The sequence below is a fragment of the Triturus cristatus genome, chromosome 2_1 (assembly GCF_964204655.1).
Source record: "Triturus cristatus chromosome 2_1, aTriCri1.1, whole genome shotgun sequence".
Classification (NCBI taxonomy): domain Eukaryota; kingdom Metazoa; phylum Chordata; class Amphibia; order Caudata; family Salamandridae; genus Triturus; species Triturus cristatus.
The window spans coordinates 498,124,253-498,141,101 of record NC_140581.1 but is presented as its reverse complement, the minus strand read 5'-3'; the positions used below and the strand labels follow the sequence as shown (position 1 = coordinate 498,141,101).

The following is a 16,849-nucleotide window of genomic DNA, read 5'->3' as shown; positions in this document are numbered from 1 at the left end:
AGCATAAGTGTGCGTAAATCCTCACCATGGTCCTCGGCGGCCCGGTTGCGCCTTTCCACAGCCTGCTGTGAACCAACAACAAGGGCCCCCCACCGCCTCCGCGCCAGAAGCGTTGCAGCAGGTCACCCTCACACCACCTCTAGCGCTCACGTTAACTGTTCCCAACTATGGAGGCGGGAGGCATAGGCTACGACCACCTTGCAGTACTCACGGCAGCAGATCTCCAATCGTGGGCCCCTACACCCGGCACCCGTGCCCCCTACAGGTGACCTCAGAACATCGCCACAGCAGGAGTCCGTCTGTATCCGAGTCTCAAGCAGATTTCCGCCAAACCTCCTGTAACGCAGGGGGGGGGCAACCTCACAACACCCTCCTTCAGTCACCAACCAGCTGGCAGGGCCACAGCAGCGCCCACTCACGTGCTCGCCACCTCCATCTATTCAGCTCACATACCTCCAGCGGCACAGCGGTGTCTCCGCACAAGCTCCCAGTTGCTTCGTCAGCGTTTCAAAGGAGCATGCCACTCGCGGCTCCCGGTCAAAGCGATCAGCGTCCCAGCGATGGTGAGACACTAGGACGCCCGGCCACAACTCCTGGCCCGTACGCACCCCCGCTACAAGGGCATCAGCCGTCTCACATATTTCGCTCCCGCATCCGTGAAGCTGCGCGTCAGCGTCCCGCCATGTGTTCACGCCGCTCACGGGTCTCCTCACCACATCACATCGGCTGCATCAGTCGTCCACAAAATGGCGGCCCCTTATCCCAAAGTCCGCCAACCTGGTACGCGCAGCGGGGCCAGCGCCGGCAGCCTGCGGACTCCCCAGCTCTCAATAGCACAGTGCGAATGCCCCACAGCCAGCAGTTATCAGGGCCACCAACTTATCTGCCTCCGCCAGTGATGGCGATTAGCGCGCTGAGCTCCGGTCCGCCACCTATCCTCCTCGCACGTCCCAGCTCGTCCTGCTTCCAGCTCATAGCCCGCCACCGCACTTCAACACACGCAGGGGCGGCACTCGTCAGCGGGCGCCGTCTAGGCAGGGACCACCAGCCACGTGTCACCTTCCCAGCACAGGCCTCGCCGCCAGAACCAGCCCCGGGCTCGAGTAGTGGGTCGCCACGATCACGCTCCGGCAGGCGCCGCCGCCAGGACCGCCCACAAGTTCCGCGGGTCCCGACACCGTGCAGGCCGATGGAAGGCGGGGATAGTGTACCTCCGCCGATGCCTCACATCCTTCTGCACATTTTCTGCCGGTGTGGGCGGCTCCGATGTGTAGAATAAAGTTAGGATCTCGTTCCGGCCGGCGGAGCTCACTCAGAGAGCGGCCATCTCGCTGCTCAGCAGGCCACGCCCCCGGGTTCTGATGTCCTTGGTGGTGGCGATCAGTGCAGTTTCTGTTCTGTGGTTGGTGGAGAATCCGGATTGGGGGGTATCCAGAAGATTGTTGTTCTCCAGGCGTTCTGTGAGTTGGCAGTTGATGTCCTTTTGGTGGACTTTGGTGGGAAAAGGGAGCAGAGCGATGGAACAGTAGTACTTGAGTTCATTTGGGTCAGTGGATGGTTTCTTGAGAAGGGGTTTGACTTCTGCATGTTTCAATTTTTCGGGTAAGGTGGCAGTGGTGATGTAAGTGTTGAAAGTAGTGAGCTCATTGCTGATCATCTTGCTCCCTAGGTTGAAGGGGTTTTGGGGACAGGGGTCTGTTTGTGCTCCTGAGTCGACGGAGTTTGTGATGGCTGTGGTGAGCTGGTCCTAAACTGTGAGCAGATGGTTGGGGTTTGGGTCTGTGGGAGCGGGGAGGCTGACTATGTCAGCAGCGTTGGACTGGGGTTCGCAGTTTTTGTAGCTGTTGGGGATCGTGTCATGGAATAAGTCCGCCAGGGTGTCTTAGAGTTACTGTGAAGCGGTGGTTATGTTTTCTGTGACTGAGGGGTTGGAGAACTCCCTGAGGATGTTGAAGACTTTGTTGCTGTGGTTGGAACTGGTTTCGTTGCGGTCCGCAAGGGCGCTCTTTTTCGTCTTTTTCAGATGCTGGTTGTATTGGTGAAGGGATGTCTTGAAGGTGGCATGGTCTGTGGACTCCTTGCTTGTGCACTATTTCCTCTCTAGTTGCTTGTAGTTGCATGTGGTCGTTGTTAGTTCTGTAGTGTACCAGCTGATCTGTTTGGAGAATCTCTTGAGTTTGATGGGCTGGATGCGGGCAACTCTGTCAGTGCAATCAGTGATCCAGGTGGAAAAGTTCTTGACAGCCTGTTCTAGGTTGGTTGCAGTGTCCTGGGGTGAGGTGTTGAGGGCATCGGTTCACTGACTCTCTGATACTTTGTTCCAGCTGCATTGTGAGGTGCTGGGCAGCTTGATGACTGTGACGGAGGGTCCTGTGATGGTGAAGTGGACTATGACGTGGTTTGTTCAAGTGATCTCATTGACCTGGCTGTACTTGACTCTGTTGCTGGTGCCTGAAGAGGAGGTTGAGTGTATGTCCTGCACTGTGCATGGGGTCAGTGACTAGTTGGGTGAGGCTGATGTTCATTCTTTTAAGGAGGTTGGCAGTGTTTGGGTTGTTAAGGTCATTGAGGTAAAGATTGGGGTCTTTGAGGAAGATGTAGTGTTTGGAGTCGAATGCTGAGTGGGGCAATTAATTCAGGGATGGCGTTGCAGAAGCTTGGTCGTGGGCATGGGGTCTGTAGGTGAGGGTGCCTCTGATAGTTGTTTTGCCATTGGTTCAGAGCTGTTGTATTACCTGGGTTGTGTTGTCTGCAGTGGTCGTGCAGTGGATGGTTTCTTTGTGGATGATGGCAATTCCTCCTCCATGCTTGTTGTTGCGCTCTCGGTGTGCTATCTTGTAGCCGTTGGAGGTTGCTGAGGCGATGTCGGGCACGGATTAGGGGTTGAGCCTGGTTTTGGTGAGGAAGACGTGGTTGGGGCTGAGGGAGTTGATGGTCTCCCAGATCTCGGTGGCTGCTTGCAGAGTGATTGTGCGTTGGGTAGGAGGTAGTTGAGTTGTTCTGGAGCAGGCGTGGTCAACGGGGCTGTAGTTGTGCGTGCAGGTGCTCTGGTGTTGCAGGAGAAGAGATCGTGCCATCAGGAAAAATGTCCTTGCGTAGATCATTGAGAGGTGCGGCAGCAGTTGTTGTTGAGGATTATGGAGTCCAGGTCTTGGAGCTCGGTGACAGAGTATCTGTGTGTAGCAAGGGAGCCAGGGTTCCTTTAGCTGGACTCGGTCAAGGGGAAGATGGGCTTCACTTTAGCGTGCCGGTGGCCTCCATTATTAGGAGGCAGGAGGGGCATTGGGTGGCAGTGGGTGGGGCCACAAAACAAGCAGGAAAGTGGGCAGTGAAACAGGTGTGAAAGGAGCAACGGGAGGGAAAAACAACTGGAGAAAAAAACCTTTTATTTAAACAAGCCTAGTACCAAATATAATTAAACAAAGCAATGCAATAAGTCTTTACAAAACCCAACAGAGCAAAGCAATACAGAATAGGCAAGTCTTTAACCTAAAACAAGTGAGCAAAGCAAAATAACACAATGGGCAAACAAGCAGTGCGGGCAAACGGAGGGAGACAAGCGAGCTAAAAACAATGCGACGCAACAGTCAAGAGAAAGTTAAAACACGACGGGAAGCAAGCAGAAGGCAGCGGACCTGCTGAGCGAGGCAGCAGGGGGGGAGCTGGCACAAGTACTCTTATATTAATTCTAGCAATCTTCTACTAACAGAGACGTTTTAAGGATTTTAGGTGCCCTTTGCCAAACATATTTTGGGTGCTCCTCATTCAGAAAGAAATATTAATTTACTACCAACCTTTTCAGCTCATTCACACCCTGTGACATAATTAGTGATGGAAATTACACAGCCCCAAAACGTAATTCCAAATGTACTAGTAAGGCCATCAGCTTACTAGTACAACAACCACAGATCTCAACACATGGAAGACAGACTTGAACTCAAGTGAACTTAAAATAAAGATATTTAGAAGTTTTTTTTAAAAAGCTACTCATTTAACAAAGATGTGGTATGTTTTGCATCTTTTTCAGGATCATTCTGCACAGATCCCACAGACCTCAATTTTGTCACTTATGTATGTGACAAGAACAGCATCCTTCAAGTTACATACATATTTCAGACTCTGGGCCTAATTTAGAAATTTGCAGACAGGATATTTAATCATAAATGTGGCATATATCTTATACACAGTTTTTCCCCAGTGCATTATAGCTTGTAGCATTTGTAATATGGTGGATAGGATATTTGCTACATTTGTGATGGAATATCCCATTTGCCAAATTCTAAAAAGGCGTTTCATTTTTGTTGCCGCCGCCGCCGCTGCTGCTGCTGCTTGACTCCATCGATCGTGCGAGGGTGTGAGACTACATCCCCCAGCAACCCCAGTCACCGCATCGGATCCCAGGCGCCGGAGCACCATAAAATACAACTGGTAAAATACAAATACCACACAATGTATGACCAACCGTAGGAAACTGGCTGGCGAATCCCCCGCTAATCTTCATTGTAATCTAGATGAAGTGGAGTCTAGCAGCACTGAAAGAGCACGAAAGGGCAATATATATATCCTACATGGGCTGCTAACCTACCAACAGACATATGTCAGAAGGTTAAACTCACCCTAAGGGAAGAACTTTTCCCCCTGTCCTCGCTTGGACAGAGTAACCGAATTCTGTGAAAGGATCCACAGCAAGATTCATAACATGACCACTGGGGGCATCACAAACGGAACAGATGCTATTTGTCAGACTGCTTCCCCTCATTTTGCCAAACCATTGTGGACTTCTAATTTGTGTGCCCAGGGAGGCCGCAACAGTGCTAATGACTGTGGGGGTATGGCAGGAGAGGCGATTCATTCCAATGGAGTATACTCTAGTATCTGCTTGTCTAGGAGTCTGGCAGAGGATATAGGGGAGGGAACTGAACCTGGACGTGCTGACACAACGATTTTCCCCACTATCAATCTGCCACCTGCCTCATGTACATATATTGTGGGCCTTGCGGGGGTTCCCTAGCTAACAAAATAGCCAGAGAGCTAACCAGAATGAGCTAACCAATAAATGCCTGTATTGGCTAGTGAGATATAGGCATACGATAGAGCCGAAGAGATCCTTATGACTTTTGCTAGATGATCTTCTTGAACAGGTCCTAGGTACAGTGATCGAGCTCCTGCAACTCGGCTTTATCTATAAGCCACCACATAGGGAACAAAATAGCAGCACACAGGCCACCCAGAATTCATTTTATTGGCAGGGTAGACATCCACATCAGATACCTTCAATTCAGTTACAAATAGATACGGGGCTCTAGAGGGGGTGGATTGACTTCTTGACCACCACTCTCCCGACCTAGCTAAAGTATCTGAGGGGGGCACAATGGGGTGACAAGACAGGATCCAGAGCTGCATAACGCACAGTGTGTCTAGTGTCTTTGGATAGGAGGAGCAGAGCCACAGGGTGAACTCTCCAAGGCCCATACAAACATGGATAGGGGTGAAGGGCTAATGAACTAGCTCCTGACCTATACAGGGTTGTGAATTCTGCAACACGCTTCAACCTTAGTGGAGCCCGATTTGGGCAATAGGCTCAAGAGTAAAGATGGACCAAGCTCTGGGACTGACTTTCCGGGCACTAGGAGTAGGCTGCCAGAGAGCGCCAGTGCCACAAAGGGAGATATTACCCCAAAGCAATGCCCCCAAAACAGCAATTCCGGGTACCCGGGAAGTGCAAACATCTTTGAAGGTGGTATCCTGGAATGTTGCTGGCCTAAAGAACAAACTGGACTCCACTGATTGGGGGTTCTGTGTAGACCAGTTTGATCTATACTTTTTCCAGGAAACATGGCGCAGGGAGGATGCACGGCGGGTGGGTTTTCCGGCTTTCTCAAGGGCCACCGCTACTAGGTGGAGGGGCAGACCATCTAGTGAGCTCACCAGATGCTTAGTCACCCACTTGGGTTGTACGGGCAAGAGGGTGGAGTTTCCATCAAATGATTTTTTGTGTGTCCTACTTACCTTTGCCCTTAAGGTCGCAGTGGCACTGGTTAATGTCTATTCGAGACCTACAAGAGTTGGCCATGAATCCCTGGTTGTGGAACAGTTGGCCTCTTTTCTATCCCCTGTTACGGACGAAGTCTATCTGGTCATAGGGTGCAACTTCAATTGCAAATTCGAACCCCTAGATGTTAATTTTGGTGACGCAGTCTGCCTAGAAGATAGGCTATGGGCTATTCCAGAGCTGAGCACACCCACTATCAAAACTTGTCTCCACTGGCCCTCTAGATCAATTCCCTCACTTTGAACCATTTAGTAAAGGCTTGCAATGGGCGTATAAAGTATGACACTCAGAGGATGCATACGTTCATTCGGGAATGACATTCTCCATTAATTGACTATATCCTGGTAGAGACCAGGATGTGGCCAGTGGTCGTAGATTTTGCTGTTTTGCCTAGGCATAACAGTGACCACAATGCCCTGACTCTGGACCTTTCTCTACCCAAAGTGTGTGCTGGACCACTAGCAAGTGCACCGCTTTATGATATGCCAAGACTAATGACCAGCAGGAGAAGAATACTTTGGCCGGTATCCCCTGATCTAATAGCTGCCCCATATGCCCATATGAGGCAATGGGTTGCTCTTTACTGGACTTGAATAAAGTCATCACGGAGGAAGGTACAATTGCTTCACTAACAGGGATAGCTGAGATACACACTGCACTCACTGATAAACTAATGGGTCTATTTTATCCAGAAGTGCAGAACAGAGGCCAAAGGAAGCTCCAGCACTCCTGGTTCAATCGGCGGTGCCGCAAAGCAAAATGGGCCTTGCTTGAAACATTGAAATCCAAGGATAGGCCAGCCATCAAATTCCAGCTGAATATTTATAGAGAGGCCAACGCCCTAGCAAAATAATCTTTGAAGCAGGAAAAATGGGATTCCCTTTTTGGCGTCTGGATGTCCAAAGACCTCAAAGCCTTCTGGAAGCATAGTTAATGCAGGTTGCAGTGAAGGTAAAGCAGCATTCGAACCTAACGTCGTGTCCAAAGCATGGAACGAGCGCTATCAGGCCCTGTATTCCACATCTGAGGCAAAGTTGTAGGCTATCCAACTAGGGACCTACTCCCGGTTGAAGCCAAGGAGTACCCAGTGATAACCTTGCCAAAGCACCTGTAATGGACAAAATTCCCAAGGACCTCTTTATCTCAGAACCGACAATTTGGAGGCCATACATGTGGGCAATATTTAATGCTGTGATGGAGAGAATGTCGAATGCTAAAACTTTGGCCGGAGCAGAAATTGTCCCAGTTCACAAGAAGGGCTCTCCTCTGCTACCAAGCAACTGCAGACCAATTAGTTTAATCGTTGTGATGCAGAACGTTTTTGCCCGGGTACTTTTGGTACGCTTACAGGGCTGGATAGAGGAACACACCATCCTTAGCCCTTTCCAAGCAGGATTTAGACTAAGCATCTCTACAATAGACCACATTTTCAGGTTGCAATTCCTACATTGGAAAACTGTTACTTTAGAAGATGACAGCCTTTATTTAATATTTGTTAGCTCAAGACAGCATTCCACCTAGTACCTAGAGACAAGTGGTGGTCTGTATAAACTGATATTGGGGGTCCCCCCGTTTCTTTCTCATATGATCAGTTGACTTCACAAGGAAAATGTTGCCCAAGTTAGATATGGGAAACATGGGGAGATTACTGCGCCATTCACTGTTACAGAGGTGTCAGGCGAGGATGTGTGCTGGCCTCCACTTTATTCTGTCTATATATTAATGTCCTGATATATTCACAGAATAGGGTAAAGTACAATGACACCCCCTAGATTGCTACAAACAAAGTGCCAGCATTGATGTTCGATGAGGACACAATCTTCTCTCAAAATTACCAGTGGGTATTCAAAACATCCTCAACAGCTTCGACTCTTTATGCAACACTAGAGGGCTAGTAATTAACATCATGAAGACCAAATTAATGGTCTTTAATCAGGTAAATTTCACACGCCCTAATCTCTGCCTGAATGGCATACCCCTTGAGAGGGTATCCACTTTTGAATACTTCTTCCTCCGTCCACCTGGTCCTGCAGTGTTCCCTCTGAGCCTCCTGCCCCTTTCTTCGACTGCCTGTTTCTCGGTATGCCACTCTCCTGCTCTATGAACCTCTTGCTTGTCTCCTTTACCTGGGTCTCTGCCGCCATGACGGTCAGCCACTAGAACGCTGACCTGGCATTCCAACGTACCCCCGGGATCCTAGATGCCTTGCATCCCGTTTGGTGTCCCAGGCATTTCATTGCAAACACCATCATAAAAAAAGAAAATCCTTAGATAATGACTATCTACTCATGCATTATTGTTGGCTTGCATTTAACGCAATAAGGAGTTAGCAGGAATTGTAAGCCTGGTTGCCTTTGCACAATTGTTCTTAGGAAGTACCATACTAAATTAATTATTTTGTGTCAGTTGCACGTACTACCTTTTGAAATAAGGCAAGTCACATAATTTAAAAAACAGATCTCGAAGATGCTATATTTGTTTTCAAGATGGCCAGGTTTTAAAACATTTATTCTGACATTTATCAGTATATTGAAGGTAAGAAATACAGATATATGAAGAGTTGCCAGGGCTAGCTTCACGTTGTACAGTAAACTTTTGTCTTCATTTGACATGGATGTGAATTGAAGATCGTAGAAATAACGGGCATCCAGAAAGCTCTATTTTCATGTTTCTTCAAATTGGCCACTTTCCACCTGAAAAGTTGTGAACGATTCTTCTGTGAAAATAGTGTTGCTTATTTCTTTAGGTATGTGCAGACACCAGCTAAACAAAACTGTGCTTCTTTTAACTCATGTAATTACTGCATTAGTGATCTTTGGTTAGTTTTCTGTATATTATGCTGATTAAAAAGAAAATCAGTCATTCATTTTAAGGATGCCCTCCACTGAAGTCTTATGAAGACACTTCCTTAATTATATTGTAATAGTTTGTCATGTTAATTCTTATGTATGAACGTAACTATCTTAATGCACATTCTTGTTTTGAAGAATATAAAAAATATTTTTTCAATGCAGACACTAAGCAGTCAAGATGAACAAATGTCTTCCTCCAAGCCTCTACTATACAAAACTCATGAAGAGGCAGAACCTCCTTACTTGGTACAACAGAGCAGCTTGCTAGAACAAGTGCTTCTCCCTGACCTGACAGAGTGCAGGAATGAAAAAGAAAATGGAGCAGGAACTGAAGTTACAGAGAAGACTGTGGGAGTACATGAAAGGTGAGTTCTAAAACAATATTTAGTGCTTGATAACTTCCCAAATGTCAGTAAAATATTAAACCGCTTTAGGACAATTGCAGATAGCTTTTGAAATTCAACTGTATTTTAATAACATTTTTGGATAATATTACCTATTTGTTGCAAGATGCTGTAAGGTGCAAATATCTTCCAATGTGTGGTGTGTTCAGAATTAAAACGGCACAATGTTTTGAAACTGTGGACCGGAGCCTGAGCAGCAAGTGATCCAAATTTCTTCTTCAGTGCAAAAACAATGTAGGATTCAGCTTAAAGAAAAGTGCAGGCATGTGAGGAACAGTCAGTTTGAAGCTGACTGGCAAATGGAGCTAGGAATATTGGGTTGATTAGTCCTAGTTTTGTTGATGAGAAGGATATTGTAGGACATTAAATAATAACCTATTTTCCGGGAAGGTGATGCGATGGCAGCTGGCTATGTTGGCAAGAAGCAGAGTCTAGAGGATCATTGGACTAAAGCATCCACTAGTGGGACCTTTGCTTCACCTTGGGGTCACAGGTTTGTATCCTGGTAGATCTGATATTGAAATAATGAGGACCATTAAGTTTTGATTACAAAAATTAAAAAAGATATGGCTCTATCACGAAGAGCCCCTCAGAAATAAATGTTGAATCTTTTATATTATTTTGTGGTAGATAATGCACATATTTTTAAATGAGTTTACAGCTGATGATATTCTGGACTGCTAGTTGGCTTTTTCTGTTCTGGGCAAGGCACGTTTGAATTCTCTACAGAAGATGCAGCAAAGAACCCAGTGTAATGAAAATTAGAACTTGTCAGCATCTTTCTATTTCCCTGCCATCGTTTCTCAGTTGGCAAATGTTATCAGAGCTCTACTTTTTTATTTTACATAGCACAAACTCGACCCTAAGGTGTCAGAGCGCTTTACATGAGCACCAGATCCAATACAGATGGACAAGTTCATTTTAGGAACGGGGAGATTAAGGGATTTGCCCAGGATTATAGGATGTTGAGCGTCCCTGCTGAGACTCAAACCCAGTTACCCAGTTTCAAGGTCGACAGCTCTAGCCATTAGGCCACATCCTCTCCGCTCTTCTTGTTTTCAGAGGATTTATTTTGGGGTTACAAAGTGTTAGTAGTTTAGCCGGATCTTGTTCAGTGGTGATTCTTTTTCTATGGTGTCCTGGATCATAAATTCACAGTTGTATCATAGCAGCACATAGGCTGCAAAGGAGTTCATGAAAAGGGCTAGGTTTATGTTGTTGAGGTTCTTCAATAGAATACAATACATTGACTTTGCAGATGGTTTGAGTAGGCTGTTTTGCATTCCTACGATGTTGAATTCACTGGCATATTGGTCAGACAATCCCATGATTAGCATAGTTGAAACATGAAGGGTGGAAATTAAAGAGAAAATCAGATATAGCTGTCTTTTAGCCCGCAGGTTGGGGGAGATTATCCATATCAAACACTATTTTTTGGGCATAATTGCTCAAGAGGTCATCTATACTAATGTTGAAACCACCTAATAGGAAGGCTCTGGTAACTTGAAGAACGAGTATTATAGAAAATTGAGCAATTTGAAACAGAATGTGGAGCATCATTTCTTAAGGGAATAGTAGATAATTGCACCGTTGAAGGATAAAGTTAGGCTGGTGATTCGTTTGGTGGTTGGTGTTGTGTAAGGTCTTCTATAGAGCGAAAGTCAACGAGATTTTTAGGTGGTTTGGGTAGGCTGGTTTGCACTCTAAAAACATTTAATTCAATGAGATATTGGTCCTCTGATCACAGAAGTAGCATGCTGGATGTACGAAGGATGGGAATTAAAGGGAAAATCAGATTAGTTGTGGCCTGTCCGCCATTTGAGAAAACACTTTCGACATATTCCCCACATTTTTTTCGAGATAATTGCTCAACAGGTCATCTACCCAAATGGTGAAATCACCTAGTAGGTAGACTCTGGAAAGTAGAAAGAGCAAGTATTGGACAAGTTTAGCAAGTACGAGCAGAAAGTGCAAAGTGATTTCTTAGGAGGATGGTTGATAATTGCACCGATGAAGGTAGGCTGGGTTGGTGAAACACTTTTTTTTACCAGGAGATATTAAAGGAAGTAATCCTAGGGCCCTTTATGATTTCATAGGAAAGTGAGTCAAATGAGTGCAACACAACATCGTCATCCTTAGTCTCTAATTTAGCACAGAATGCTTTGCTTCGAAGAGTTAAGGTCTAATGGAGGCTTTGTGGACTCATGTCTCCGTCATACCCAGAACTACTTTTGTTGGTGATGGATAGAATGTTTGGCTTAAACTCAGGCTCTACTCTCAGGTGCTTTCCAGATCATTATGTTTTTGTTCACTGTACTTTCACAGACAAGAACCAGTGATATGCTGATCAGTCTGTCCTTGCCCCAGTTGTGATAGTTCAACCCTAACTGATGGGACATGACCCCTCTGTGCATAAACAAAAGCAAGTCCAGATATGTTATAGCCTTGTTTGGCCACACTAGCATGCTGGCTCCAGTTTTATGGTTTACATCTTTTTATTGTATTTTCATAACAAAAATCCCCACCTACGACCTACAGGCTGGTGGGAAAACATCATAGCATAGATAAGTAAAGGGAGGAGATTGACTAGGAAAGAAAGAGGAAGAAAGAGAGTAGATGGGAGTGAGGAGACCAGCACTGACTATTATCTTGTGTCTCTAGTGGGCATCTTCTTGTGGCTTGCGCTCCTGCTGCAGGTTAATCTTCGAATCCTGGGAGGGATCTCTGGAAAGTCCGAGCATATGTAGGTACATGGGGCATGTAAGTTTGTTAAATTTAGTGGATAAGAACTCCAATATGGATTTCCAGGTTTTGTCACAGCAGGGGAGTCTGTGTGATATGCTGGCTGTTATCTTTTCCATTCCTACCACCTCCCATAACTTATGTAGCCAATCTAACCTGGTTGGGACGCCCTCTTTACCCCACCAGGCTAGTAGCACTTGTTTGGCCGCCCCAAAAGCCAGCATAATAGCTCGTCTCTGGCATGATCTAAGTGGATATGTTAAGGATTTCGGAAGGCCTAGTAATATGTAACTTGGAATTCGTGGCAGGTCGGTGTTGTATGTAGTGTTTATGTCAGATAGTATGGTTCCCAAAAGGGCTGTATCTTGGGGCATTCCCACAGCGAATGGGCGCCAGAAATGAGCGTCTAACCCTGGTTTCCAACGCCCCACCCTGACATCTCCTTGCCTGCTGTGCTACAGGAGGAGGCCCTAGCTCTATGTACGATGTCTTGCCATTCTTTTGGGGAGAATTCCCACACACAATCTGTCTCCCACCTGCGCTGCGCTGGTGTCTTACTTCGCTGTGTGGGTGTAATTAAAAAGGCAAATATATCTGATAATAAACGTTTGTCCAAAGTTCTAGTTAGCAGCCATTTCTCAAATTTCATTAAGTGGCTCCCTGCGTGTATACTAACATTCGGTTGTGTCACCCAGTGTCTTAGGGCAGGGTATTGCCAATATGTTGTTTTAGGGAGACGGTATCCCGCTGACAGCCGCGGGAAATCTATTATCCTGTTCTCATCAAAGAGCTCTCCCACCCTCTTGCAATTGGCTTCCTGCCATGTGAGGTAGCTTTGTCCGTGTCGCGCTGGCGGAAACTCCAGGTGCCCTATGAAAGGGGTCAATGGGGATGTGGGAGTAGATAGACCTTGTGCCACCTGAACCCTGTCCCATGCAGTCATCGTGGCTCTCAATACTGGGAAATGTATGGGCCGTAGCGCCTGGGTAGCCATGGAGCTTTCCACATGTGTATGCCCGCTAGTGCCCAATCAATAAAGTACCAATGCTTTTCGGACATTAGCCTGTACCATTCAACCATATATCGTAATTGGGCTGCTTGATAGTAAAGCTCTAGGTGGGGAAATCCCAGGCCCCCATCCGTTTGTTTAAAATAGGTTTGTTGGCGTGCCATGATGGCTTTTTTCCCACCCCAGACAAAATCCACTAAGAGATGCTGCAGTTTGGAGAGTGCCTGGGGGCGAGAGCTGCAGCTGGAGAGTTTGCATTACATACAGTATATGGGGCAATATAGTCATCTTGACGGCAGCTGGCCTACCCAGCCAAGACAGTGTGAGTGGTCTTCAATGTTGGAGAGCGGCCCGGGTGTTGGTCAGTAGGGTGTCATAGTTCTCGCGTACCATGTGATCAAGCGTAGAGAATATTTGGAGGCCCAAATAAGGGACACTCGAGTCAGCCAACCCATCAGGAAAGTCCGCTTTTAATCGCTCTATATCAGCATCAGGTATAGTGAGGCTGAGAGCTTGTGTTTTGTGGATGTTAATTTTAAAGTTTGAGACCCAGGCCAAATCAGTAAATTCTTGCATGAGTGGGGGTATGGAGGTGTCTGGTTGAGTGACAAAGAGCACCTCATCATCTGCATAGAGGGAAATCTTATGTATCCTATCCCCCATATAGATTCCAGTGATTGTGGCGTGCTGTCGGATACGCTCTGCGAAAGGCTCTATATACAGAGCAAATAGGAGGGGTGATAGAAGACAACACTGTCGGGTGCCTCTCCTGATTTTAAAGGGTTGAGACCTAATCCCATTCACATTAATTCTTGCCTCAGGTGCCTTATATGTGCTATTGACCCACCGCAGGAACTGCGGTCCAAGGCCAAATCTTGCCAAGACCAAGCGCAGATAGCGCCATTGGACCCAGTTGAAAGCTTTCTCTGCATCTACCGACCGGAGCAAGGTCGGCTTCTGAGAACGTTGGGTCTTGTCGATACGGTGGCATAGTTATCTGGAGCCGTCGCTACAACCTCTTTCGGGTAGAAATCCTGACTGGTCGGGGTCCACCAGTCCCTGCATGTGTGGTGCAAAGCGAGCTGCCAGTATCCTGGTGAAGATTTTGAGATCTAAATTCAGCAGCGAGATGGGGCGGTATGATGTGTATTTCTCCGAGTCCTTTCCTGACTTTGGCAAGACCACCACCGTGGCCATGCGCATGGAGGTGGGTATTGTTTCTTCAGTACTGAACAAATTAAAGAGTTGCGTAAATATCGGGATTAAGCTTGGGGCCAGGATCTTATAAAAGTCTGTGGAAAACCCATCTTCCCCTGGGGCCTTGCCTGATGCCAGTCCTTGAATCGCCTTCAGCACCTAGTCTGGCTTCATGTCCTCATCTAGTTTGTCTGCATCTGTAATCGGGAGAGAAGCGACCTGCACCTAAGCAACATATGCCGCTGCTGCTGCTTCATCGGAGGGGTCTGTCTTGTAAAGCGCTGTGTAGAAGTTTTCAAATTCAAGGTCTTTTAGGTCATCCCCTTGTACTGTGTTACCTTGTGCGGTTTCTATCTCTACTATATGGCGTTGGAGTGTTTGGGAACGTATCTAGCATCAAAAACACCTCCATGTAAGGAGAAATAGGGTCGAAGGGAAAAGTTTAACGACCAGCATACAGTTCCAATCCCCAATACAATTTAAGAAAAATACAGAGGAAACTGGTGGTCTAAAAAAGGAAAGAACATAAGGAACAAACAACCTGTCTCCTAGCACCAAAATAAACTATCCTTCCAATAACAGTCACTAGTGAGTAAATACTACAAGTGAGGAAGAGAAAGTAGAAAGGAAATAAATTCACAAAAATGTTGACAGGATTTCCATCAACTGCCAAGAGAGGCCAGTGTCATCATTTGGTTATCCTTCAATCTTGCTACTACTCCTCAAAGCCTTGAGGGAAAACATGTAGCAAAATATTGCAACTAGATAATACGAAAAAAGTCAGAGAAGAAACTTTCAAAGACAGAGACTAACCAAAGTGGTCATGATTAATACAGCAAAAGTAAGTCGTCTCTTGTGTGATGGAAATGTGAGTGCAGTGCGTACAAGTGAAGATTAAAAAAGGAGTTGGAAGAGAGAGAAACAGCCTTTAATCACCATCTCACTGCCAATCCTGATAAAAACATGTATAAGCATTTCCCGGCTTTCTTCAGGACCTAAAAAATTTACCAGCTACTGCAAACGTGGTGAAAGTGACAAAAATAATTATCGTGTGAATAAGAGTTGTCAAAAAGTACAACCTTGAGTGATGAGATCTCTGAATGAGCAGGGCAATATTCACTCCTGTAATAAACAAATACATTTAAAAAAAGTCTTCTTCGTACTCTGAGTATTGGTTTCGTTTGTTCCTTAAGACCCTAAGCATCTCAAATTTGCGATTTAATTCAATTCTAATTATCACATGTTGAGATACCGCACTGTCATACAGTTAATGAGAAACAGTGCACTCACCTGCATCATGTGAGATTCAGGCCTCACCTCACCCGGTCACTAACTCAGGCTTTAGGAGACCCCGCTCTGAAGGAAAATGGATATACAAACCGGCGGATCAATGATAGCTTAAAAAATATAGTTGTATTTCTCAAGATACTTCTAAAATATTATTTTCTTCTTCTAGCTCTATTATATGGACCATATAGTGTCTGTTAGATGTTCCTAATGTCTCTAATGTTATCGCCCCACGAATTATGTTACTTTATCTAATGGAAATGGCAACTGCTATTTGTTTCCTACTAATAGAAACCAAGAGAGCCTCAAACCTGATAGAATAGGCTCAATCAGAAAAAAGATATCGGCAGTGAAAAAGCGTTAGCATGATTTACGCTCAAAAGTTACTGTTTTAACTTCCAATGGAGTTTTTTTTGGCGACGTGCAATGTTCTTTATATACAACAACCGCATGTTCTGTGGGCTATCTCTAAAAATACGCTGAACACCCGACAGCTAACACGTAGCTGAGTCGCTACGGAGAAGTGCAGCGTTAGTTTGCTGATACACTGCCTCTGAAAAATGGAATAGTATGAACACCCATTTGAACAAAGTCTTGTCACTCACCTATCCGTCGGTGCCTCGGACTCTCCTGGGTTTGTGGGAGGTACCGAGGCTCCGGCTAGTGACGTTTTTATAACGCGCTTACTGCGTGATTTGCAGCGCCAATCAGATGACGATATTAGAACTACCAAATGACGTATTAGAAACAGGAAGTGGTAGTTTCTTTGGCATAGCTTCCGATAGTGAGAAAGCTTTATCGATATCGACATTGAACCAGCGTGTAAAGTTGTTGACACATCAAAAAGAGGGGGGCGCCAATCAAATTGAAGTATCAGAACTACCAATTGGCGTATTGGAAACAAGAAATGGTAGTTTCTTTGACATAGCTTCCGTCTAATAAGAAAGCTTTATCCATCTCAACAATGAGCAAACGTGCATAGTTATTGGCACGTCAGAAAGGTGAGATTAGGTGAGATAAATGGTATTAGTGAATCTAGAAAGAGAATTAAACCTTCAAAGATAATTACCTAGATAGACATTCATGATCAGAATGATACCTCAGATGTCTACACCTTGTGTTGGTAAAGACCCTTTTCAAGAGTGGCAGAACGGGAGCTGTGACACTGTCTAAACTGTGCCCTTATGCGGACTATTGTAGAGCGGTCCATGGGATCGAGTCATTAAGACCCTTTTTATCACTCTGCAATCTAAACACCCATCGTTGTTCTTTATTGAAAAGGAATTTAGTTTTGTCAGTGATATGG

General features: G+C 45.8%; 1 protein-coding gene across 4 annotated transcripts in view; it reads left to right on the top strand.

Annotated features, from left to right (window-relative positions):
- Positions 1-16,849, top strand: part of BDP1 (BDP1 general transcription factor IIIB subunit) — a 1,439,438-nt gene that overhangs the window by 686,765 nt on the left and 735,824 nt on the right. For all 4 annotated transcript variants that reach the window (XM_085632357.1, XM_085632359.1, XM_085632358.1 and 1 more), the window contains exon 23: positions 9,067-9,269. In XM_085632357.1, coding sequence (XP_085488483.1) covers positions 9,067-9,269 — 203 coding nt within the window. The remainder of the gene's footprint in view (positions 1-9,066; positions 9,270-16,849) is intronic.